The 26,046-nt window shown below is 35.7% G+C and overlaps 1 protein-coding gene across 2 annotated transcripts in view; it reads left to right on the top strand.

Moving 5' to 3' along the window:
* HPSE2 (heparanase 2 (inactive)) overlaps nucleotides 1–26,046 on the top strand; it is a 663,646-nt gene that overhangs the window by 413,139 nt on the left and 224,461 nt on the right. For both annotated transcript variants that reach the window (XM_025917871.2, XM_086680598.1), the window contains exons 4-5: nucleotides 2,187–2,360; nucleotides 14,544–14,715. In XM_025917871.2, coding sequence (XP_025773656.1) covers nucleotides 2,187–2,360; nucleotides 14,544–14,715 — 346 coding nt within the window. The remainder of the gene's footprint in view (nucleotides 1–2,186; nucleotides 2,361–14,543; nucleotides 14,716–26,046) is intronic.

Genomic DNA, 26,046 nt, shown 5'->3' with positions numbered 1-26,046 from the left:
AAATTAGCAATGTTGAATAGTAAAGTTAATAAAACTATATGTCAAAGCAATATGAATAACATTATAGCCTAAGACACAATTTTATATAAGACTTTGAAAGAAGCCATTTTCTTAATGAGTGGCATAGTTACGGTCACATAAGATAATTGTAAAATTAGTAAACACATCTGTTGGTTTCATGATCACTTAAAATTTTTTTTAAATGTTTATTTTTGAGAGAGACAGAGCATAAGCAGGGGAAGAACAGAGAGGGAGACACAGAATCTGAAGCAGGCTCCAGGCTCTAAGCTGTCAGCATAGAGCCTGATATGGGGTTTGAACTCACAAAGTGGGAGACCATGACCTGAGCTGAAGTTGGACGCTTAACTGACTAAGCCACCCAGGCGCCCCTCATGATCACTTTAATAGGCTTATAAATGCATTTTAATTTTAATTGCTGTTTTGGAGCTAAAAAGAAATAATTTAGTTTATTATTAAGAAATAATTGTTTATTAAATTAAGTCTATTAAAGAAATAATTATTTCTTTAATGTGAACCTATGCTTTTTGTTGTTGCAAACTACTAGACTCTGGGTTAAATGTGAGATAAATTCCCATGGATTTTATTTTTAACTAAAATGAGACAGTTTCTGTCCTTGTTCTTGGTGCTTCTTAAAAACTACTTTCCCATATATGTAAGAAAATAAAAATGACAACCCGCTCCCCCTTCCCCACTTCAAAAACTGATAATGGACTCAACCAAATGATCATGGTTCTGCTTTACAAGACTTAAGGTCTTATAACAATTGCTAATGGGGCACTTTGGTCACTCTGCATCATCTTTTGTAGAACCCTCTAGTGTTCCACAGAACCCCATTTGAGAAACTCTGCTCTAGGGACTGGGATAGTGAATACTAGATAGAGTAAGGCGAATCCTTGTACATAATTATTAACCTAATTTTTTTTCAATCTGTTTATCACTTAAAGTCATATCATCCATACCTTGCAAAACACGGTCTAAAAGGACAAGTAAGATCTGGGTATGTTAGGAAGAGGAAAAAAGGTATGCTAAATGAGAATAATTAGAGCAAATCCTAATGCAGCAGGGGATTCTGTGATAAACAGAACTGGCTGACACCAACAAAGAATTCATTGATAACAGTAGAGAGGCTTGAAGCAGGGAGAAAATTATGGTTGAGTCATAGAGTCCTTGAAGTAAAGAAGAAGAAAGTCTTAAAAATCAACTAAGGTTTTTGTTTTTGTTTTTTTTAAGTTTATTTATTTTGAGATAGAGAGCATGGGAAGGGCAGAGAGAGAGAGGATCCCAAGCAGACTCCACACTGTCAGCACAGAGCTCAGTGCAGGGCTTGATCCCATGAACCATGAGATCATGACCCGGACAAAATCAAGAGTTGGGTGTTTAACTGACTGCGCTACCCAGGAGCCCCTAAAAAAATCCACTAAGGTTTGAAGGGTGAGTGAAACTGATGAAAGAAATTGGAAGAAGGATGAATCTGGAAGTAGATAGGCAAATACAGATATTGTTGTGATAATTCATACAAGTGAAACTGAGAGCGAGAACCAAAATAGTGGCAATAGATATGAAGGAATGGGGTGGGTATGGGACATGTGAGTAGAACTGATGGTATCAGGGATCAAACCAACAATGAATATATTTACCCTAATGGTGTTTCCATTCTCAGAAATATTAGAAATGTGGAATTGAGTGGATTTTTTTGAAGTGCTGCTAGGCTGAGCAATTTTCCCAGACTTACCAGCCAGTCATCTTTCCTGGCCTTGCCTCCCAACACTATTCCTATCATTTCATAAAGGAATACAGACCCAGCAGTGTCAGATCCTCTGATTTTTCAAGAGAAGCTAGAAATCTAGCTACTTTGTAATACCATCCCATTTTTAAATGTTAGCAATTCTATTTTTTGTTGTTGTTGTTAACAATAACATACTGTGGACTAGACTTGGTTGCTAATTTGCAACCTGTGTCTAGAATTGTGTGTGCTGCTTTCTAAATCACTTCAAAATGTACTCTGAACCAAAAGGTAATATAATCCTTCTGAAGCCTCTCTGCATAATTCCTAGCAGGAATTACTTAGCAGGAAGCTCATAGAAAGCCTTTTTGTAGTAGCTAATAATTTCCTTTTGTTGGAATGTTGATTTTAAAGTTACAAGCCTTATTCTGCTTCTTCCCAGCCAGGTCTCTAGACAAACTTTATAACTTTGCTGATTGCTCTGGACTCCACCTGATATTTGCTCTAAATGCACTGCGTCGTAATCCAAATAACTCCTGGAACAGTTCTAGTGCCCTGAGTCTGTTGAAGTACAGTGCCAGCAAAAAGTACAACATATCTTGGGAACTGGGTAATGGTAAGTAAAGATGTCATTTCCTCTGAATTGACAAGATAAAAAATAAGTTGGCCCAGGACATAGCCTCAGTTAGACCATCTCTAGCATACTGGCCCAGAAAACACTTCGGATGTTTCACTTCATTTTAAGGACAACACAAGAATCTGGTAAAAGAATACTATTGGCCAAAGGATTTGAATAGACATCTCTCCAAAGAAAAAATATAAAAGTCTGAAAAACACATGAAAAGATACTCAACCACATTAGCCATCAGGGAAAACCAAATCAAAACCACAATGATAGAGTACTTCACACCCACTAGGATGCCAATAATAATAATTAAAAAAAAAAGATTATAGTAACAACTATTGGCAAGAATGTGGAGAAATTGGAACCCTCATATACTGCTAGTGGGGATGTAAAATGGTATAGCTACTTTGGAAAACAGTCTGGCAATTCCTCAAAAAGTTAAACGTGGTGTTGCTATATGACCTAGCAGTTCTACTCCTGAGTATATATTTAAGAGAAATGAAAACATAAGCCCACAGAAAAACTTATACACAAGTATTTATAGTAGCATTATTCATAATAGCCAAAAAGTGGAAACAACCCAAATGTCTATCAACTGATGAATGGGTAAATAAAATCTGGTATAGCCATATGATGGAATATTATCTAGCCATTAAAAAGGAATGAAGTACTGACACCCACTACAACATAGATGAACCTTGAAAAGATTATGCTAAATGAAAAAACCCAGTCATATATTTATATAAAATGCCCAAAATAGGTAAATGTAAAGAAACAGAAAGTAGATTAGTGTTTGCCAAGGGCTAGGGGAGTGATTGATAAAAATGTTCTAAAATTTATTGTGATGATTACACAGCTGTGTAAACATACTTAAAACCATTGAGTTATATACATTAATGTGATGATTGTATAGGTATAAATTATATCTCAACACTGCTGTTACCAAAAACAAGGGAAAAATACTGTTAGTCTTTTTTATTTTAAAGGGCATATGATGCATATTTTCTGCCACTGGTTAGTGACAAAAGCCTTAGAGTTACTTCCTTAGAGAGTTTACATTTGTAATTATCAACAATATTGTCATCTTATAGTTGATAGTATTTAGTTTACATAGCATATCCAAATACTCTTCTATTTGGACCCTAAAGTCCTAAATGAAGTGCCTAATAAAGGACATATCTTGCAGGTGAGGAAATATGTTGAAAAAGGTAAAGAGAATTGCTAAAGACAGCAGGAAGTACTAAATCTATGTCAGGAACTTGGGACTTCTAACAGAAAGGGAGGTACTTTCTACTACCCTCTGGTTATTTTTCTTTAGTGGTATTAAAACTTCTTGGCTTTCTTCACTTCCTTCAACTTTCCTTCAACAAATAGTTATTGACTGCCTAGTATGTGCCAAAGGCATATTATACTACACTATACTAGTTTTGAGAGATATAATAGTAAATACCAGATAAATATCCCTGCCTACATTCTAGTAGAGGAGATAGATAATAAAAAGGATTTGAAAACAGTTCATCATTATCTTCTCTCACACAATATTTTTGTCCTATAGCAATTCAAACTGAAATGCTCAACTTGACCCTATTGTTTTTATAACAATTAATTAATGCACCCCTCTGTTCAGTCCCTCCTGTCTCCTCCTACCCTTTCTCCTTCCCCCACTCTCACTCTCCTTCTCCCCCTTCCTTCCTCTTCAATTTGCAATTCAATTAACAAGTGTATATACTCCTACAACCATCTCTGAAACCAATTTTAGAACATTTCCATCACTCCAAAAAGATCCCTCATGCCCATTTGCCATCAATTCCTGTAACCATGCCCAGTCTCAGAAAACTCTAATCTGTTTCTCATCTATAGATTTGTCATTTATGGACATTTCATATAACTGGATCATATAATAGTCTTTTGCATCTGACTTCTTGCACATAGCATGTTTTTCAAATTTATCCATGCTGTAGCATGTAAAAGTAGTTCATTCCTTTTTATTGCTGAATAGTATTCCAGTGTGTGACTATATATCACATTTTGCTTTTCCATTTACCAGATGATGGACATCTGGATTGTTTCTACTTTGGGGCTTTGATAAATAATGCTGCTATAAACATTCACATACAAGCCTTTGTGTGGATATATGTTTTTATTTATCTTAGGAAGATACCTGGGAGGGGAATAGAGTTACTAATCATATGGTAAATTTGTTTATTTTTGTTTTTTAACAACTGCCAAATTATTTTTCTTCTCTAACAATGTATAAGGCTTCTAGGTTTTCTACATCTTTGGAAACACTTGTTAATGTCTGTCTCTGATTATAACCTTTCTAGTGAGTTTGAAGTAGTATCTTAATATGGCCATAATTAGCACTTCCCTAATGACAAATGATATTGAATGGCTTTTCATGTGCTTATCAGCTATTCTTACATCTTCTTTGGTGAAATGTCTACGCAAATCTTTTGCCCTTTTAACTGAGTTACCTTATTATTGAGTTGTAAAAGTTAAAAAAAATTTTTTTTTCAACGTTTATTTATTTTTTGGGGGACAGAGAGAGACAGAGCATGAACGGAGGAGGGGCAGAGAGAGAGGGAGACACAGAATCGGAAACAGGCTCCAGGCTCTGAGCCACCAGCCCAGAGCCTGACGCGGGGCTCGAACTCCTGGACCGCGAGATCGTGACCTGGCTGAAGTCGGACGCTTAACCGACTGCGCCACCCAGGCGCCCCGAGTTGTAAAAGTTTTAAATATATTCTGGATATGAGTTCTTTGTCAAATATATGATTTGCAAATATTTTCCCCAGTCTATAGCTTATCTTTGCATTTTCTTTATGGCATCCTTTAAAGTGTAGAAGTTTTGAATTTTGATAAAGTTCAATTTATCAATTTTTAATTTTATGGGTCATACTTTTGGTATCACTTCTTTGCTTAACCCAAAATCACAAAGTGTTTTTTTGTTTGTTTTCTTCTAAAAGTTTTATAGTTTTTGCTCTTACATTTGAGCTACAAGTTAAAATAACAAATTAATTTTTGAGTATAGCATGAAGTTAGAGTCTAAATTCATATTTTTGCATGTGAATTATCAAGTTGTCCAGCATTATTTAAAAGATTATCCTTTCCCTATTGAATTCTCATAACACTGTTGCCAAAAATCAACCAAAAATGGATTTATTTCTGGACTCCTAATTCTGTTCCACTGATAAGTATGTCTGTCCCTATACCAGGACTACATTGTCTTGATTACAATAGCATTGTAATGAGTTTTGAAATTGGGAAGTATAAATCATCCAACTTTGTTCTTTTTTAAAAATTGTTTTGGCCATCCTAGGTGTTTGCATTTCCACACGAATTTTAGGATCAGTTTTCTAATTTTCTCAATAAAGGCTGCTGGAATTTTAATAGAGATAACATTGAATCTATAGATCATTTGGGGGAGAATTGCCATCTTAACAATACTGAGTGTTCCTGTCCATGAACATAAATTATCTCCCCATTTATTCAATTTTTAATTTCAGTAATGTTTTGTAGCTCTTAGTGTTCAAGTTTTGCACTCTTTTTGTTAAATTTAATCTTAGGTATTTTATTTTTTTCCCATGCAATTGTGAATGGAATTATTTTCTTAATTTCATTTATGTATTGTACATGGCTAGTATTTAGAAATATGATTGATTTTATATATTGATCTTTTATCCTCCAGCTTTGCTGAATTTATTTCTTAGGTCTTGTATTTTTTCCCCCACATGTGTGAGTCATTTAGGATTTTCTACGTGCAGCATATGTTGTCTCAGAATACAGACAGTTTTACTTCTTTCTATACAATTGCGATGCTTTTTATTTCTTTCCTTAGCTGACTGCACTGGCTAGAACCTCTAATACAAATGTTGAATGTAAGTGGCAAGAGTACACATTCCTGCTTGTTCACAGTCTTAGGGGTAAAACGTTAAATATTTCAGCATTAAGCATGATGTTTTGCCATTAAGCTTTCAGTATTTCATCATACTATTTATAAGATTGCATGGGGCGCCTGGGTGGCGCAGTCGGTTAAGCGTCCGACTTCAGCCAGGTCACGATCTCGCGCTCCGTGAGTTCCAGCCCCGCGTCAGGCTCTGGGCTGATGGCTCGGAGCCTGGAGCCTGTTTCCGATTCTGTGTCTCCCTCTCTCTCTGCCCCTCCCCCGTTCATGCTCTGTCTCTCTCTATCCCAAAAATAAATAAACGTTGAAAAAAAAAAATTTTTTTTAAAAAAAAAGATTGCAGAATTCCCTTTCTACTCATAGTTGTTGATAATATTTATCAGGAATGAGTGTTGGATTTTGTCAAATGCCTCTTTTTTTTGCACCTATTGAGATGATAATGTGTTTTTGGTCTTCTATTAATATGATATTTTACATTAGTTGGGTTTTTTAAGTTTTTTTAAATATATACATATATATATATATATATTTTTTTTTTTTTTTTTTTTTTTGAGGGAGAGAGAGAGGGAGAGAGAGTGCACACTAGTGGGATAGAGGCAGGGAGAGAGGGAGACACAGAATCCAAAGCAGGCTCCAGGATTTGAGCTGTCAGCACAGAGCCTGATACGGGGCTTGAACCCACAAACTGCTAGATCATGACCTGAGCTGGTTAGACGCTTAACTGACTGAGCTACCCAGGCACCCCTTCTTTAGTTGGGTTTTTGATATTAAATCAATCTTGCATTCCTGATGTATATCCTATTTATCCACGGTATTATAATACTTCTTATATATTGCTGGGTTCACTTTGTAACTCTTTTGTTGGGGATTTCTTGGTCTATATTTATGAGGGATATTCATCTGTAATTTTCTTTTCTTGTGATGTCTTTGTTTGATTTTGGTATCAGGAGAATAATGGCCTCATAAAATGAGCTGAGAAGTGTTCCCTCTTCCTCCATATTCTGGAAGAGTTTGTGAAGGATTGGTATTATTTTTTCTTCAAATATTTGATAGAATTTACCAATTAATCCATCTGAGCTTTCTTTGTGGAAATATTTATAATGACTAATCCAGTGTCTTTTGTTGTTATAGGCCTATTCATATTTTCTATTTCTTTTTGAATTGGTTTTAGTAATTTGCATCTTTATCAGAAGTTTTTTATTTTATCTAAGTCATTTAATGGCATAAAGTTGTTCATAGTAGTCCCTTATCCTTTTAATTACTGTGAGGTCCTTAGTGGTGTCCCTTCTTTCATTCCTAATTTTGATACTCTGTGACTTCTCTCTTTTTTCTTGATCAGTCCAACTAAAGGTATGTCAGTTTTGTTGATCTTTTCAAAAAACCAACCTTTGCTTTTATTGATTTTCTCTATTTTTTTATGTCATTGATTTCCACTCTAATTTTTATTATTTCAGTCCTTCTTCTTGTTTTGGGTTTAGTTGTCTCTTCTTTTCCTGCTTTCTTAAGATAGAAGCTTAGATTACTAATTTGAGATATTTCTTTTTTTCTAATATAGGAGTCTTTTTATCTCCTAAACAACAAGAATTTATTTTCTTACTGTTCTGGAAGCCCAAAGTCCAGAATCTAGGTATCAGCAGACCTGGTTTCTTTTGAGGCTTCTCTTCTTTGTTTGCAGATGGGCAACTTCTGTGTTCTCATATGGCCTTCTCTCTGTCTGTGCATCCCTAATATCTCATTGTGGCTCTCTATTTTTTTTTAAACACCTTTTTTTAGAGCAGCTTTAGGTTCACAGCAAAATCGAAAAGAAAGTAGAGATTTCCCTTATATTCCCTGCTTCCACATATGCATAGCCTACCCCACTATCAACATCCCCCACCAGAGTGGTTCACTTTTTACAATTGGTGAACCTACAGTGATACATCATAATCATCCTGAGTCTATAGTTTACATTATGGTTTACCTTAGTATGAACATACTATGGATTTGGGCAAATGTTCAATGACATATCCAGCACTATTGTGTCATACAAAATATTTTTACTGCCCTAAAAATCCTCTGTGGTCCATCTATATATCCCTTCCTCCTGTCCTCAACCTTTGTCAACCACTGATCTTTTTACTCTCTCCCTAATTTTGTTTCTCCTAGAATGTCATATAGTTGGAATTATACACTATGTAGCCTTTTCAGGTTGGCTTATTTCACTTAATGTTATGCATTTAAGGTTCTTCCATGGCTTGCTACCTCATTTCTGTTTAGTACTAAATAATATTCCATTGTGTAGAAGTACCACATTTTATGTATCCATTCACCTATGGAAGAAAATCTTCAGTGCCTCCAAGTTGTGGCATGAATACAGCATGAATACAGCTGCCATAAATCCATGCATAGCCAAAAGTAAAAACATAAATTTTCATCTCTTTTGGGCAAATAACAGGGAGCACAATTGCTGCATCATATAGTAAGAGTATGTTTTGTTTTATAAGAAACCACCAAACTCTTCCAAAATGACCATATCAATTGTCATTTCTGCCAGCAATGACTGAGCATTCCTGTTGCTTCACATTCTACATAGTTTTTGGTGCTGTCAGTGTTAACAATTTTTGGTCATTCTAATAGTATAGAGTTGTATTTAATTGTTGTTTTAATTTGCATTTCCCTGATGACATATGTGGAGCATCTTTTCATATTGTTTTTATCTTTTCACATTTTTTATTTGCCATTTGTATATCTCCTTTGGTGAGGTGTCTGTTGAAGTCTATGTCCCATTTTTAAATTGGGTCATTTGTTTCTTTTTTGCTAATTTTTAAGAGTTCTTTGTATATTTTAGATAACAGTCCTTTATCAGATGTGTCTTTTGGAAGTATTTTCTCCCAATCTGTGGCTTGTCTTCTCATTCTCATAAAATTGTCTTTTGCAGAGCAAATACTTTTAATTTTAATCAAGTCTAATTAATCAATTATTTCTTTCATGGATTATGCATTTGGTGTCATCCCATGTGCTTTTACATACTATATTTTTGTTTTCATTTCATTAAAAATATTTTCTAATTCCACTTTCTTCTTTGACTCATGGATTATTTAACTTCCAAATATTTATAGATGTCTCAAATTTCTTTCTGTTGTTGAATTCTAGTTTAATTCTGTTGTGAGAAGAGCACATACATTATACGACTTAATCCTTTTAAATATATGAGACTTGTTTGATGGCTTACCATATGGTCTATCATGAAGGATGTTCTATATACACTAAAAAAAGAATGGGTATACTACTGTTGAGTGGAGTGTTCTAAGGATATCAATAAGGTCAAGTTGGCTGATAGTGTTATTTAAGTTTCCTATATCAATGCTAATTTTCTGCCTAGTTGTTCTACTGATAACTAAGAATACCATATTGAAGTCTCCTATTATTGTTGGATTTTCCATTTTTCTATTTAATTTTGTTTCATGTATTTTGGTGTTCTGTTTTTGGTATGTATATGTTTATAATTGTTATATCTTCCTGACAAATTAACACTTTTATCATTATAAAATGCCCCACATTATGTCTAGTAACACTGTTGTCTTAAAGTCTATTTTGTCTGATATTAGTATTGTCATTCCAGCTCTCTTATGGTTACTGTTTGCATGGTATATCTTTTTTCATCCTTTTACTTTCAACCTATTTGTATCTTTTACTTTAAAGTATGTCTGTTTAGTTGGATCTTAGTTTTCTTATTCATCCTGACAATTTCTGCTTTTAATTGGAGTGTTCAATCCATTTACATTTAATGTAATTGTTAATATTGTTGAATTTATATCTGCCATCTTGCTGTTTTCCATTTATTTCATTTTTTGTTCCTCTGTTTATCCTGTACTGCCTTTATTTTTTACCATTTTATTTAATTTATTATTTTTAATTTGCATCCAATTTAGCATATAGTGCAACAATGATTTCACGAGTAAGATTCCTTAATGCCCTTAACCATTTAGCATACCCCCCTCCCACAACCCCTCCAGTAGTCCTCTGTTTGTTCTCCATATTTAAGAGTCTGTTTTGTTGCCCTCCCTGTTTTTGCTTCCCTTCCTTCCCTTATTTTCATCTGTTTTGTATCTTAAAGTCCTCATATGAGTGAAGTCATATGATGTTTGTCTTTCTCTGACTAATTTTGCTCAGCATAATACCCTCTAGTTCCATCCACATAGTTGCAAATGGCAAGATTTCATTCTTTTTGATTGGCGAGTGATACTCCATTGTATATATATGCCACATATTCTTTATCCATTCATCCATTGATGGACATTTGGGCTCTTTCCGTACTGTGGCTATTGTTGATAGTGTTGCTATCAACATTGGGGTGCATGTTTCCCTTCAAAAAAGCATACCTGTATCCCTTGAATAAATACCTAGTAGTGCAACTGATGGGTCATAGGGTAGTTCTACTTTTAACTTTTTGAGGAACCTCCATACTGTTTTCCAGAATGGCTGCACCAGTTTGCATTCCCACCAGCAGTGCAGAAGAGATCCTCTTTCTCCGCATCCTCGCCAACATCTGTTGTTGCCTGAGTTGTTAATGTTAGCCATTCTGACAGGTGTGAGGTGGTATCTCATTGTGGTTTTGATTTGTATTTCCCTGATGATGAGTGACGTTGAGCATTTTTTCATGTGTCAGTTGGCCATCTGGATGTCTTCTTTGGAGAAGTGTCTATTCATGTCTTTTGCCCATTTTTTCCACTGGATTATTTGTTTTTTAGGTGTTGAGTTTGATAAGTTCTTTATAGATTTTGGATACTGACCCTTTATCTGATATGTCATTTGCAAATATCTTTTCCCATTCCGTCGGCTGCCTTTTAGTTTTCCTGATTGTTTCCTTCACTGTGCAGAAGCTTTTAATTTTGATGAGGTCCCAAGTAGTTCATTTTTGCTTTTGTTTCCCTTGCCTCAGGAGATGTGTTGAATAAAAAGTTGCTGCAGCCAGGGTCAAAGAGGTTTTTGCCTGCTTTCTCCTCGAGGATTTTGATGGTTTCCTTCTTACATTTAGGTCTTTCATCCATTTTGAGTTTATTTTTGTGTATGGTGTAAGAAAGTGATCCAGATTCATTTTTCTGCTTGTCACTGTTCAGTTTTCCCAGCACCATTTGCTGAAGAGACTGTCTTTTTTCCATTCCACTGATTATTCCTTCCTGCTTTGTCAAAGATTAGTTGGCCATATGTTTGTGGGTCCATTTCTGGGTTCTCTATTCTGTTCCATTGATCTGAGTGTCTGTTTTTGTACCATCCTGTACTGCCTTTTTATGCAGAAGAGATATTGTATAATGTACCACTTTAATTTCTTTGTTTTTATTTTGTTTTACTTATTTTCCTAGTAATTTCTTATTGTAATATATCTGAATTCATTACAATCTATTTTAGAGTAATTCTAACTTAATTCCACTTAACTATAGAAAATTTACTCCAATAGAACTCCATTTCTCTCTGTTTTGTAGCCATTATTATTATAAACATTACATTTTCATATGTCATAAGCCCAACAACACAGTTTTATAATTTTTGTTTTTATGCAACTATTATTCAAATTCATTAAAAAAGAGTAATGGAGGGGTGCCTGGATGGCTCAGTTGGTTAAGTGTCTGACTTTGGCTCAGGTCATGATCTCACAGTCCATGGATTTGAGCCCCATGGACTCTCTCTCTCTCTCTGTCAAAATTAAATAAACTTAAAAAAAGGAGAGTAATGGATATTTTCAACTATCTTTTATATTTTCTATGTAATTGCCATTACTAGTGTTCTATATTTCTTTGTGTGGTTTTGAGTCACCATCTGGTATCATTTCCTTTCAACCTAAAAGACTTCCTTTCTTATTTCTTGTAAGGCAGATTTTCTCACAAGTTCTGTTCTTTGTTTTTCTGGTTAAGGTCTAAATTTTGGGACACCCGATGGCTTAGTCAGTTAGGCATCTGACTCTTGATTTTTGCTCGGGTCATGATCTTGTGGTTTGTGAGTTTGAGCACCCCATCAGGCTCTGCACTTCAAAATAAATAAACTTAAAAAAAAATCTTTAAGATGTAAATTTTGCTTTCAGTTCTGAAGGATAGATTGCTACATATAGAATTCTTGGCCAATTTTTTTTTCTTTCAGCATTTTGAATATGTCATTCTACAGTCTTCTGACCTCCATTATTTCTGGTAAAAATTCAGCTGATAATTTCATTGTGTTCCTCTGTATGTGAAGAGTTATTTCAGGTCCCAGATTTTCATTTGATCATTTTTATAATATCTCTCTTCATTTATATTTGATTAGTCGATACAATCATACTTTCCTTTAATTTTGTATTGTTCCTGTTAGTTCTATGAACATATTTATGATAGTAGTTTTGAAGTCCTTCTCCCTTAGGAGACAGTTTCCATTGACTACCTTTTTTTTCTTCTTTATGGATCCCTCTGTCCTATCTCTTTCCATGATGTAATATTGTTGTTGTTGAAAACTATACATTTTAAATAATACGTTGGAACAACTCTAGATTCCAAATCCTCCATCTCAGAGGTTGTTTCTGTTGTTTCTTTTTTATTTGTTTGTTTAGTAACTTACCTGGACTAATAGTGTAGCATCTGTCTCTTTTGCATTTTATAGCTGCTGATATATCTTGTTTTTCTATTTTTTAATCATTGTCTAGGCCAGCTTCCTAAAAATTGCCCCTGAGTCATCATAGCTTAATGGTGAGACAATGATTGATTAGAGGTTGTGCTTACCTTAAGCCAGTAAGACTTCTAACCTTTGCCAGTGGATCTGTGTGTGATTTGGGGAACACATTCCAAATTTAAACAGTTTACAATTCTCACTGACTTTTCCTTTTTGACATGCTTTGTTATGTCTCCTTTATGAATGTGCTAGGTTTCACATTCATCTGTCAGTACATGGATAGTTAGTGCCCTCTCCAGTCTACTGAGCACACACAGCTTTCCAGACTACAAAGGGTATGTGTGGGCTTATCAAGGCCCACTGTGACTGTCCTATTCCCAAAATTTCCCTGTTAAATTTCTAGCAAGTCTGCTGGTCAATTTCTTGACCCTACCAGTATCAAAACTTGTAGGTAACCAAGGTGTTGGCCTTACCTGGGGCATGTGCTTCATTCCAAATCAAGTTAGCTCTTTCCAGCAGTGGAGCTGCTGGTTTTTAGGATTTTCCTTGCCCTTTTAGAACACCAAGTTAATAGAAACTGAGGGAGGATGTTGTACTCTAAATTGTTTAACCCAGCCACTTTGTTATTATTGAAAATTAAGATTTTTCTTTTGCTTTCTTTTTTTTTTTGTTAACCATTTGTTTATTTTTGAGAGACAGAGAGAGACAGAGTGCAAGCAAGGGAGGGGCAGAGAGAGAAGGAGACACAGAATCTGAAGCAGACTCCAGGCTCTGAGCTGTCAGCACAGAGCCTGACGTGGGGCTTAAATGCATGAACTGTGAGATCATGACCTGAGCCGAAGTCGGATGCTTAACTGACTGAGCTCCCCGGACACCCCAAGATTTTTCTTTTTGGTACAATGACCATCTTTATAAAGCCTTGCTTTCTTACCATTTATATCAGTTTCCTAAGCCTGTCATGACAAATTACCACAAACTCAGTGGTGTAAAACAGCAGAAATTTAGTCTCTCACAGTTCAAGGAACCAGAAGCCCAAAATCAGAGCATTGCCAGGGCTGATTCCTTCTGGAGGCTCTATGGGAGAATCTACTCTATGCCTTGCTCTTAGCTTCTGGTAGCTACCAGCGATCTTTGGCATAACATCATCCCTCCAGTCTTTGCCTCTGTCGACACATGGCCCTCTTCCCAGTATGTCTGTGTACCTGAACCTCCCTCTCCTTTCTTTTATAAAGACACCAGTCACTTGATTTAGGGTACACCCTGATCCCATATGGCCTCATCTTAACTGCATCTTCAAAGACCCTATTTCCAAATAAGGTCACGTTCTGAAGTTACAGGTGGACATGAACTTTGGGAGACAATATTCAACCCAGTATTATTCATTATAATTCATTATAAAGTATCACCCAAAATCAGTATGGTCTCCCTTTTGTGGAGTAGGAGATCTTTTGAAAGACTATTTGAAAATGAGGAGAATGGTAAAATAGCACTTGACTTTTTGTTATGATGGTTCCTCGAGTTAAACTAGTTCACACCCTCTTTTTGGCTATTTTATTCACATTGTTAAGAAAAAAGCAGAGAGATATGTGGACAGGAAAAGGTTGGCAGAGCCTTACCCTTCTCAACTCTGACTTGCATGTCTGCTTTTAATCTAGAGCCAAATAACTATCGAACCATGCATGGCCGGGCAGTAAATGGCAGCCAGTTGGGAAAGGATTACATCCAGCTGAAGAGCCTGTTGCAGCCCATCCGGATTTACTCCAGAGCCAGCTTGTATGGCCCTAATATTGGGCGACCCAGGAAGAACGTCATTGCCCTCCTAGATGGGTAGGTCATATTTTTTAGCAGTTCGTATGACACTATTCATAAGTGTAATGGATTAATGTATTTGTATTTTTCCTGGTTACTTGTAGTCTTAAGAAAGATGGAGAGACTTTTTCCATAGTGACTTCCCCAACTCTAAATTAATGATTCTCCATCAAACAACAGAAGAACTTCTCATCTCTCCAGGCCTTCCACAGTCAGCAGGAGGTGGTGGGACTGGGGAAGGGTATCACAATCTCTTGGGCAGGTTGGAAGGGATTACATTGTTTTAAAAAACACATTTAATATTAAAGCATTTGATAGCATTTTATATTTTTAAAAAGTCAAAATACTATTACTGTATTCTTGTGACCTCTTATAGAAAGTAAACCTTAACATAACCCTGGCCGTTGGAGCTGGATTAAAAATTTGAGAATCACTATTACTACTTGTAGATTCAAGCACTACTTAACTGATAGACTCATTAGTAGGTATTCTAGAGAATTGCTACCATGTGATTACTTTGACTGAATCTAATAATCATTTTAAGCATTGGTTATGGATGAGGCACTATGCCCAGTCTTGCTGGTGGGCCAGGCCCAATTGAACCCATGCAGGTTATGTCCAGTTATATAGGGTCAAAGGGAATGTCTGAGGGAATGTTATGAGGAAGGCTGAAGAAGAGGAAGGCTGTATGTTGAATCCAAGACCCAAAGTGGAGATGTGACTTAAGCAGGAAGGGTGGCAACTATGAAGTGGGGAGAGTCAGAAGTTCCCCCGGAACACAGAGTATGCACCAAGACCCACCTGTTATGTGCCATCCTGTCATACTCTGGGATGAATATGGTTATTCCTGAGAATTCAAAGATGAGTGAGACATTTTCCAGTGAAGTGCACATTCTAAATGAGGTTAGATAAATGCCACATGAATACAAAGAGAAATTATCTGAGGAGAGAAACCTTTGGCTAACCTCCAGGATAGCCCTTGTGACTTAATGGCTCTTAGAACTCTCTCTCCTCCTTTTGTGGTGCCCTAGTCTTGATCTAAGGTAATTAACATAGCAGACATTATTGAAGGTTTGGGAAAGCATACAGATTTACAGTGTAACAACATTAATAACCTGAAATTTAATTTTAGGCACTTCCCTTTTTACAAAGAATCCCTAAGTCCTTACTTCAGCTCTCCTTTCCCCATCCTTCTCTTTTCTCCCCTTGTCTCTCAAGAGCAACTTCCCCTTTTTCTTACACAACAATTTCATGATTTTGGCTCCTACCCACAAATTCAGCTCTTGGTTTCCTTTTGCATACTTTCACTGAACTTTAAAATTACTCTGTGTGTGTGTGGGAGGGGGTTGTGATGGAAATAGGTTGATTTCATTTTATGTATTACAATTGAGGAATAAGAATCACATGTATAGAACTTTATTCATAGTTCATAATATATAATAAAGCAAGGTGTGTGACTATCATTTTAATCCATGTAGTTATTCTTTTGGATTGTCCTTTTTCCGTAATGATTTAATCAATGTATTTCATGGTACTGAAATGCCTTTTCACTAACATGGCCTACAGGGTCAATTCACTCATCCTGCAAATGTTCCTTGAGTAACTGCTATGTTCTGGGTGTTATGTTCAGAACTAGGAATGTAATCATAAACAAAAACAGATACTTTCTCTGCCTTCATGGAGTATACAGTATGGTAAGGGAGACATGGAGATTAATTAGCTGATCTTAAAATTAAGACAATAACAAGGAGAGGAACATGGTGCTATGAATGACTATAAAGGCTGGGATTTAACTGAGTTAGGAGGTCATGGAATATGGAGTCCACTTCCCCATACATCCAAAAACTAATAGGACTCCAGAGAATAGAGAAAGTCATTAGGGAAAAGGAAAGGTACTGATAAGAACTTTTTAAAATTTTATATGCCAGAAAAAATGGAAATTTATCTTTATTAATGTGTATGTAATAAAAATACAGTGAATTATAACTTGAAACACATAAACATTCCCAGCAACTCAACCAACAATAACAAAAATGTCAGCATTCTAAATTACCAGCTCTTTTCCAATCCTCCTGGTTATACCAATATAGTTTTACATAGCTATGATCATTCTATATGCATCATTTTGAGTTCTGCATTTTTTATTCATTGCTTTATGTTGCCCTTTTATTATTTCTACATAGTTTTCATATTTGTCATTCTTAATAGCAATGAAATATTCCATTGCATTAATGTACCAAAGTCTGCTTAAACATTCCCTCACTGCTGGGCATTTGGGTTGTTTCCAGTTTTTGTCTGTAATATATAGCACAGCTATAAACATCTTTATACAAATAGGTTTTTTATTTCTTTTGAATTATATCCTTGGGCTATATTCCAAAAAGTTGTGTTTCTGGGTCAAAGTATATGATAATTTTTATGGCTTTCATATTTGTTGCCAAATTTCTTTTCAGAATGACTTCACCAGGTTGTAGGGCAGCAGTGTATTAGTATATCTTTTCCCCCAATACCCCACAGCAATGACTATAGTCATTTTTATTAATTTACTCTATTTTAATTAATGCAAGACTGTGCCACATGGCTGTTTAAATTAGAATTCTGTTAACTGTGAAAAGAACTGAACATTTTCCAAATCCTTAGGTTGTCTCCTTTCCTGCTATCCCACGTTTGGTTAATGACACCATAACCATTTGCCCGAGGTGCAGACCAGAAGGCCATTTTACATTCATTCCTCTCTTTTGTTCACATACTCCATTAGTTAGTTATTAAGTTCTGTTATTTCTGACTTCTTAGTATCACTCACATCCCAGCTTCTTCTCATTTTTATTTTAAACCTTATCATTCTTTCTCTTAAATGGTTTTTCTATATGTAGTCTCAGACTCTAATTATTTCTCCATATATTTGTTCTGAGTAGTTTTCTCTTCTTTAATACAGCATGTGGTCAAATCACTCTTGCTTGAAATCCAAACACTTTCACATGCACCCCTGGCCTGTAGGGTCTAGTGCCTGCCTCACTTTGCAGCTAGGAATCAGCTATACCCCCTGTGCACAATCTGCCCTTAACTACATCAAAGTATACCTATGCCCCTTTTTAGTTTGTGTAATTTTCTTTGGAATATCACTCTCTACTCTCATTTTTCTTCTTTCCAATAGGTCTTCTCTGACATCCTCAGGCAGAATTTCTTACCACTGCCTCTGTCTTTATAATAGCATTTTTAATTTTTTTTCTCTAGCACCTATCAAATTGATGATAAATTATTTATTTATATATCTGCCTTCCCTAATAGACTGTGAACTAGGATCAGGACATGGTCTATATTTTACTCATTTAGCCTCAGAACCTATGAATACAGTAGGTGTCTTATAAATGCTTATTGAATGAATGTTGACTTATTCAACAGCTGGTTCTAAATTCATTGATCTAAAAGCAGTATGCATAAATGTGATTGTGAAGCATTGTAAATCATTGTATAGTAATTTAAATAAATTATGGTGATTTATATAAATCATAATCATTAGTTTTAGCTTTACATAACCAGTTTTAAGCTTTTTTTCTTAGGTAGTTACAGGACTAAACAGGAATATCTTCTCAGGATATAACTTCACTAGGACAGCGATAGAAACATGAAGTCTCATGTTTCTTCATGGACTAACATATTGCCTGGAATATGAGAAATAGTTCATAAAATGCTTGTTTTATTATTTCCATTTCCTCATTGGTGAACTGGCCTTTTTTTAGTCAGTGATTTGTATCTAAAGTGTAAGAATTGTTCTTTAGGGTTATATCAGTTTCCTGTTTCTCTTTAGTAAACTTGTATGCAACATCTATATAATGATAATTTTATCTGAATCTATTGCTTTTCTTGTTACTTTGAAACATGTTTTTGTTTTTTCAGAAGTTTATTTTTATTATAATTGTTCTTGTCTACTTTCTTGTTGATAGCCTTTGCTGTTTATTCCCTTATTCATTTAGGATAAAGTTACTATTTAATTTTCATCTAGGCTTTCTAATGTTTTAATTTCCCAGCTCTTTTAACTTACAAAGTTTTAACAAAGTTGGAGTTTGTTGCTGTAACTGCTACAGAGTAAGGACCTAATCTATTTTTGGTTAATGTGGCAGTGTGAAGAAAAGCAGATATTCAGTGAAATAGTGTTTATTGAGGCTCTTTTTGAGGCTTTTAAATCCTAGTGAGATGATTACTAAATTCCCTCCTCAACATATATTGAACACCTACTTTGTATTTGATCCTTGCTTAAGTGCTGAGTATATATTGAAGAAAAAAGTCAAAGTGTTTCTTACCTTCTTGGAGCTTAGCAAGAGAGCCACAGTAAATAAGAAAATAAATTATTACAAAATATGTGTAATTCTGTGAAGGAAATGATCAAGATGACTGGGGTTGAGGGTCTATTTAGACAAGGTGATCAGAAAAGACTTATCTGAAGAATAATTTATTTAAACCAAGAACAAAAGAATGAATGGGAGCCAAATGTTCAGGGTAGAGGGAAGAAAGTTCTAAATAGAGGTTCTAGGTCATGTTTGTCAATGACCTGAATCAGAAATAAGGATAAGACATTTGAGGAATAGAAAGATGGACAGTATAGTGAGAAAAAGAATGGTAGATAGGCCAGGACCAGATCATTACTGGGCTGTGTATACCATGGAAAAGAAGTTGTATATTTTATTATATGAGCAATGAAAAATCATTACAGAGGTTTTTAAAAAATTTTTTGACGTTTTTATTTATTTTTGAGAGACAGAGGGAGACAGACCATGAGCGGGGGAGGGGTAGAAAGAGAGGGAGACACAGAATCCAAAGCAGGCTCCAGGGTCCGAGCTGTCAGCACAGAGCCTGACATGGGGCATGAGCCCACAAGCCACAAGATCATAACCTTTTCCAAAGTCAGATGCTTAACCAACTGAGCCATCCAGGTGCCCCATTACAGAGTTTTTGTAAGAGCAGTGACATCTACTGTATTCTTTGTGCCAAATAGATTTCAAGGTACAAAAGTAAGGGATCAGAAGAGCTCAGCATGAAGACTGTTTCACTACAAGACCATGGTAGATTGGGTTAAGGTAATGGCCGAAGAGATGGAGAGAAGTTAAGGTAGACATGATTTATTGATGGGTATCTCAGCAAGGTAGGGATGAGAGAATTAATAAAGGATGAATTCATCCTTTTGGAAGTTAACATCTCTTTCAAGGGCCATCACATGCAGAAAAGGGAGCCTTTCAAAAGGAAGTTAACCAAGAGGAACACACATTCATATTCAGGAAATACTATCTCTAGAGAAATAAAAGATGGCTTTAAAATTATTGGGTGTAAAAAAAAAAAATTATTGGGTGTGCTTCACGTTCAGGATAGTGATCTGAGGACAAGCTGCATTTCCTTCTGGAACCACCATCCCAACTCCTATTAAAAATTGATTTAAAAAAGAAGTTCATAATAACAAACACACAAAAAAGGGATCAGAAGCTGATGAGAGATTTTTGATAGATTTCTATAAGACAGTAAACAGATGGAAGCCTGTTGACAGATTAAGCAGAATGAGGAAGTGGCAACCCAGACAACATGGGCTCTGGGAAAAGATAGCCAATCCATCTAGCAGAAGGCTGAGAGTCAGGAGGGTTTGGAGTGAGAAAAGGGGACCAAGCCAAGGGGTTTATATTAAATTCTGTCTGCAGTGGAACTACACTTACAGTTCATCTCTCCCTTCCATTATTTTAAGTCCCCTAACCTGCCAATATAGAGCAAAGACAACTCAATCTATCATCTCCAAGCAAATCCCTTCACCAAAGAAATTGAAAGGATAACCTAGGGATGAGCTAGTATTGCTAAGATAGAGTTATTCCTGCATAGTAAAACACTAAGATAAAGCACTATGGGACACCCTAGCCCAAAAGCTGTCTATGCCCTACTGTACTCCCCCTCTAAAGTGAAATGTGTTGGTGAACAAGTTCTGCCCATAAAATAGAGATCCCAGTGAAAGGAGAGACTTACCTAAAAAGCCCAAATATTCAACAGCTGAGAAAAATCTGTTCATGCTACCAGAAGAATTTACTTAGTCCCCATGTTTTAAATATGAATAGAGAGCCAAAGACCACAAGACATGAGAACAAAACCAGTAGAGGGGCGTCTGGGTGGCTCATTCAGTTAAGTGTCCAACTTTGGCTCAGGTCATGATCTCACAGCTTGTGAGTTCGAACCCTGTGTCGGGCTCTGTGCTGACAGCCCAGAACCTGGAACCTGCTTCAGATTCTGTGTCACCCTCTCTCTCCTCTGCCCCTCCCGTTTCTGCTGTCTCCCTCTATGTCTCCCAAAACTACATAAACATTAAAGAAATTTACAAGCGAAACCAGTAGCATGAAGGAGAAAACCCAATAAACAAGCAAACAAACAAACCCAGGAAGAATCATAATTCAAGACCAGAATTTAAAAAATAAAAACCTCTAATTAGTATCCTCATAAAGATATAGGAAGCTATTGTACTTAAAGAGTAAAAACACATTTCTGTGAAAAAAGTACCATCAGAACAAAAAGATATCTTTTGAAACTAAACATAATTGCTGAAATTAAGTCCAATAAAGGTTAGACAGTGATTTCTTGGGTACAACACTAAAAAGATAAGTGATAAAAGAAAACATCGATTAATTGGACCTCATCAAAATTAAGTTTTGTGCATCAAATGACACTATCAAAAATGTAAACACACAGAATGGGAGAAAATATTTGCAACTCACGTAACCGATAAGTGACCTGTATCCAAGATTTATATAAAGTACTCTTACAAATTAGCAATAAAAAGGCAAATAGCCTATTTTAAAGATGAGCAAAAGGGACTTGGACAGACATTTCTCCAACGAAGATATACAGATGGCCAGTAAGCACATGAGTGGATGCTTAATATCATTAGTCATTTAGGAAAATACAAATCAAAATCACAATGAGATAACACTTCATATCCCCTGGGATGGCCAAAATTAAAAAGACATACAAGAATAAATATTGGAGAAAAGAAAAAGAATACAAATTGGAGATGTGGAGAAACTGGAACCCTCATACACTGCTGGTAGGAATGTAATATGGTGTAACTGCTTCAGAAAACAGTCTGGCAATTACTCAAAAGTTTAAGCACAGAGTTACCATTATGATTCAGCAATTCCACTCCTAGGTATATACCCAAGAGAAACAAAATGTGTGTTCATAAAAACATGTATACAAATATTCATAGTGGCATTATTCATAATAGCCAAAAGGCATAAAAAAACAAAATACCCATAACTGATGAATGCATAAATGAAAAGTGGCATATCTCTACACTGGAATATTATTGGACAATAGAAAGAAATGAAATACCAATATATGTTACAACATGGATAAACCTTGAAGACACTGCTAACCGAAAGACGCCAGTCACAAAAGGCCCTACATTGTATGATTTCCTTTGTATGGAATGACCAGAATAGGCAATCTATAGTTATAAAAATAGATTAGTGGTTGGGTAGGGCTGGTGGAGCTTGTGGGAAAATGGAGAGTGACTACTCATAAGTATGGAGTTTCTTTTTGGAATTAAATAGTCTAGAATTAGATTATGTATAATTCTATAAATATAACTTATTGAATTGTATACTTAAAGAGTACACTTAAATAAATTTCTATTGAATCATATCTTCAAAAAGCTTTTAAAAAGAATTCTTTTAAAGAAGTGGAGGATAAAATCAAGAAAATCTCCCGTATGCGGAGCATTAGACAGAGATAGAAAATTTGAGATAAAATATTACTGTTTAGAGGATCATTTCAGGATACTCAAGCTGTCTTATAGAAGATCCAGATACAGAAAAAAAGAAGAAAATTGTGGTTACAGAAAAGAAGGAAAATTTTATAACTTTTATAATGTAAAAGTAAAGGAACAAGTGACAGAAAATAGATGATGGAAGTGGAGAGAAGAAATAAATCATACAAGGGCTGATATCTCAGATAATATCTGGGGAGTCAGAAAATATTGTGTAAGCCACTAAAATAATAAACAAGGAGGTGGAGAAATGGGGTCTCAGTAAACCAAGAACAATGAGTTAACTCTTGGTGAGAAGGATTTAAGGAAGCATTTCCTTAAATATGTTCTGGTGAATATCACTTTTTGTAGGATATTAACATTATGTTGGGGGAGGGGGTAATAAAACATTCCATGCCCAAGTAAGTTTGAGAAATACTGGGATACACAAATATATTTTTGTGTATACACTTCCCAACACCTTTAATACATTAGTTTACATCCTGAATCTCCAAGAAGGGGATTTAGCACGCAAAATTGCTTTTTTTTTTCTTTCTTTTTTTTTTTTTTTTAGATTCAGGAAGAATTTTTATTGTCAATGGATGTAGAAATTTCAGAAATCTCCACTAACCACAGTTGAATCTACAAATTCCATGAATTATCCAGAAGACATATACCCTAGGTTTTTTTTTAATGATTTTTTTTCAATATATGAAGTTTATTGTCAAATTGGTTTCCATACAGCACCCAGTGCTCATCCCAAAAGGTGCCCTCCTCAATACCCATCACCCACCCTCTCCTCCCTCCCACCCCCCATCAACCCTCAGTTTGTTCTCAGTTTTTAAGAGTCTCTTATGCTTTGGCTCTCTTCCACTCTAACCTCTTTTTTTTTTTTCCTTCCCCTCCTCCATGGGTTTCTGTTAAGTTTCTCAGGATCCACATGAGAGTGAAACCATATGGTATCTGTCTTTCTCTGTATGGCTTATTTCACTTAGCATCACACTCTCCAGTTCCATCCACGTTGCTACAAAGGGCCATATTTCGTTCTTTCTCATTGCCATGTAGTACTCCATTGTGTATATAAACCACAATTTCTTTATCCATTCATCAGTTGATGGACATTTAGGCTCTTTCCATAATTTGGCTATTGTTGAGACTGCTGCTATAAACATTGGGGTACAAGTGCCCCTATGCATCAGTACTCCTGTATCCCTTGGCTAAATTCCTAGTAGTAGTACACAAAATTTCTTAAACTTATTTGATCAGAGTCTTATTTTAAGAGACCATCTTGAGAGACTCGTGTACACTAACGTCTTTGGACTACACTGACTGGGAAAGTGAACCCTGATTTAGGTGAGGGATGGCAGTAGAGCAGACAATAACAAAAGAATTACTATTTGGAGAATTCAGAACATGGACCACTTTAATAGTCTAGTTATCAGTGTACTTGCTTCCATTCTTTTCCTCTCCAATCTATTCACCACTCAGTTGTCAGAAAATCTTTTACAAACATATAATTCACATAATGTAAGTCTCTTGCTAAAGACTCTTTAATGACTTGTCATTGCTCTTAGAATAAAATTTAATCTCCTTATCACATCTGACAAGGCTCTATAATGAACATTCTGGCTGCTTCCTAGCTCTTCATTCTTATTTTCTCCATCTTTCCCTTTTTCTTACTTCACTCAAGCCTCACTGGCTTTGTATGTGCTAAGCTTCTCTTTATTTGAGGGCTTTCACAAGTACTCTTCTTTCTAGAGTGTTCTCTCTGCTTGCCGTATGGCTGGTTTCTCCTCATCTATCAAAGACCTTTCTTGTGTAATTTAGCTAAGTAATTCTCTATCAGCATACTCTGTTGGTTTTCTTTATGGCATTTATCATAGTTTAAAACTACATATTTATTTTATGTTTATTTGTTGGTTAAAGATTACAAACTCCCATTATGAGGATGGGAAGTATGTCTGTTGTATTTACCAATGTGTGTGTAGTGCTGGCAAAAAGCCTAATGCATAGCAGGTGCTCCAATTTGTTGAATAAATGAAAATGGCAGTTATCCTAACATCTACAGAGTAGCTAGTGGAATATTCTAACCTGAATCTATGCTAGAAAAGAAAGCTATACAGGTCCTTTAGCTCCCATGGCAGCCCAAAGAGCTGTGGAAAGCATTCTAATGTGGGCAACAAGGATAAAAGCAGAAGAGAATTAGGCAGCAAATAATGGCCTTCTCCATCACAGCAGACCACATATCTATGCTATATGCTCAATGGTCTACAAACCAGAAACAGAAAAATTGCCTTTTTATGTCCAGAATTTCTATCTTGAGTTGTGTCAAATTCTTCTACTAAGCCTAATGCTAATTTATGGACTCCACTTAACACTTCAAGCATAGATAGTAATGAAGGCTCTATAGGTAAAGATGAAAACCTCTCTGTGTTCGTATTACTGGGGTCCCATTATGACTTTTGTGAGCTGTATGCATGTTTTTTACTTCATGGGTTCCTTTCTCCATAAAGACATTGAAACAACAGTCTGTTTTCTACTGTGGTGAGTAGGATTAGGGAAAAAATAGCAGGATGGTGAAGAGCATGCACTTTGGAACTAGATGACACCCAGGTTAGTGACTCATTAGGTCATCTTGAGGGATTGTTTAAGGTCTATAAAACCTCAATCTTCTCCTCTATAAAATGGGACTAATTAAATTACCTATTCTTTATTTTGTTTTTGTTTTTGTTTTATTTTTGAATTTATTTGAGAGAGAGAGAAAGTTGGGGAGAGGGCAGAGGGAGAGAGAGAGGGGGGATCTTAAGCAGGCTCCATGCTCTGTGCAGAGCCCGATGTGGGACTTGATTCCATGACCCTGGAATCATGACCTGAGCCAAAACCAAGAGTCAGGCGCTCAATCTACTGAGCCTATTTCTTAGGTTTATTGCAGAGTTAAATGAAATAATGAATTTAAAGTTCTTGGCGCAATTTACACCAAAAGGAATATCAGCCATAATTGTTAAGAATAAGTATATTTCAAGGATGGAAAGGTAGGTTTTTTTTCCTGTTTTATTTGCATATAACTTTATGTAGCTTTCCTAGAAGTTTAGAGAATTGAGTTGAGATGGAAACGAGAAAGATTAGTTACAAAAACATGTCAGGATAATGAGGGTGATCACAGCTCCACCTCCTGCATAGAAACTACCACATTCTCATTTGGAGTGGGAAGATGCACAGCTGGGGACAATTTGGTGTACAGGGTAATTATTACAATGTTATTCCTAATAATTGTTCTGTTTTATTTCAACTGTGAAAGAGTTATATGACTTGACCAAACTATAAGAGGAGAGAACAATTTATTCCTCTTAGTTCCTAAGAAGAGAGTTTCCATCTCTGCCTCTAGAGAGGAAAGGCCCCCAGCAGCTGTTCAGTACTCATTAACAAGGAAGCATTGGCTACTGCAAGGGTCTGCTCCCTAGCTAAGCATTGTGTTAGCAACTACTACTACTAAACTTTCTTTCTTTTATTTTTTTTTCTGGAAAGGACTTCTTTCCTGATTAGAGAAACAACCCAATTCCTTCCCTAAGCCCAAGGCT

This window comes from Puma concolor, chromosome D2 (assembly GCF_028749965.1).
Source record: "Puma concolor isolate L17-30 chromosome D2, mPumCon1.1.hap2, whole genome shotgun sequence".
In the NCBI taxonomy this organism is placed as follows: domain Eukaryota; kingdom Metazoa; phylum Chordata; class Mammalia; order Carnivora; family Felidae; genus Puma; species Puma concolor.
This window is presented reverse-complemented; position numbering and strand designations above follow the sequence as displayed.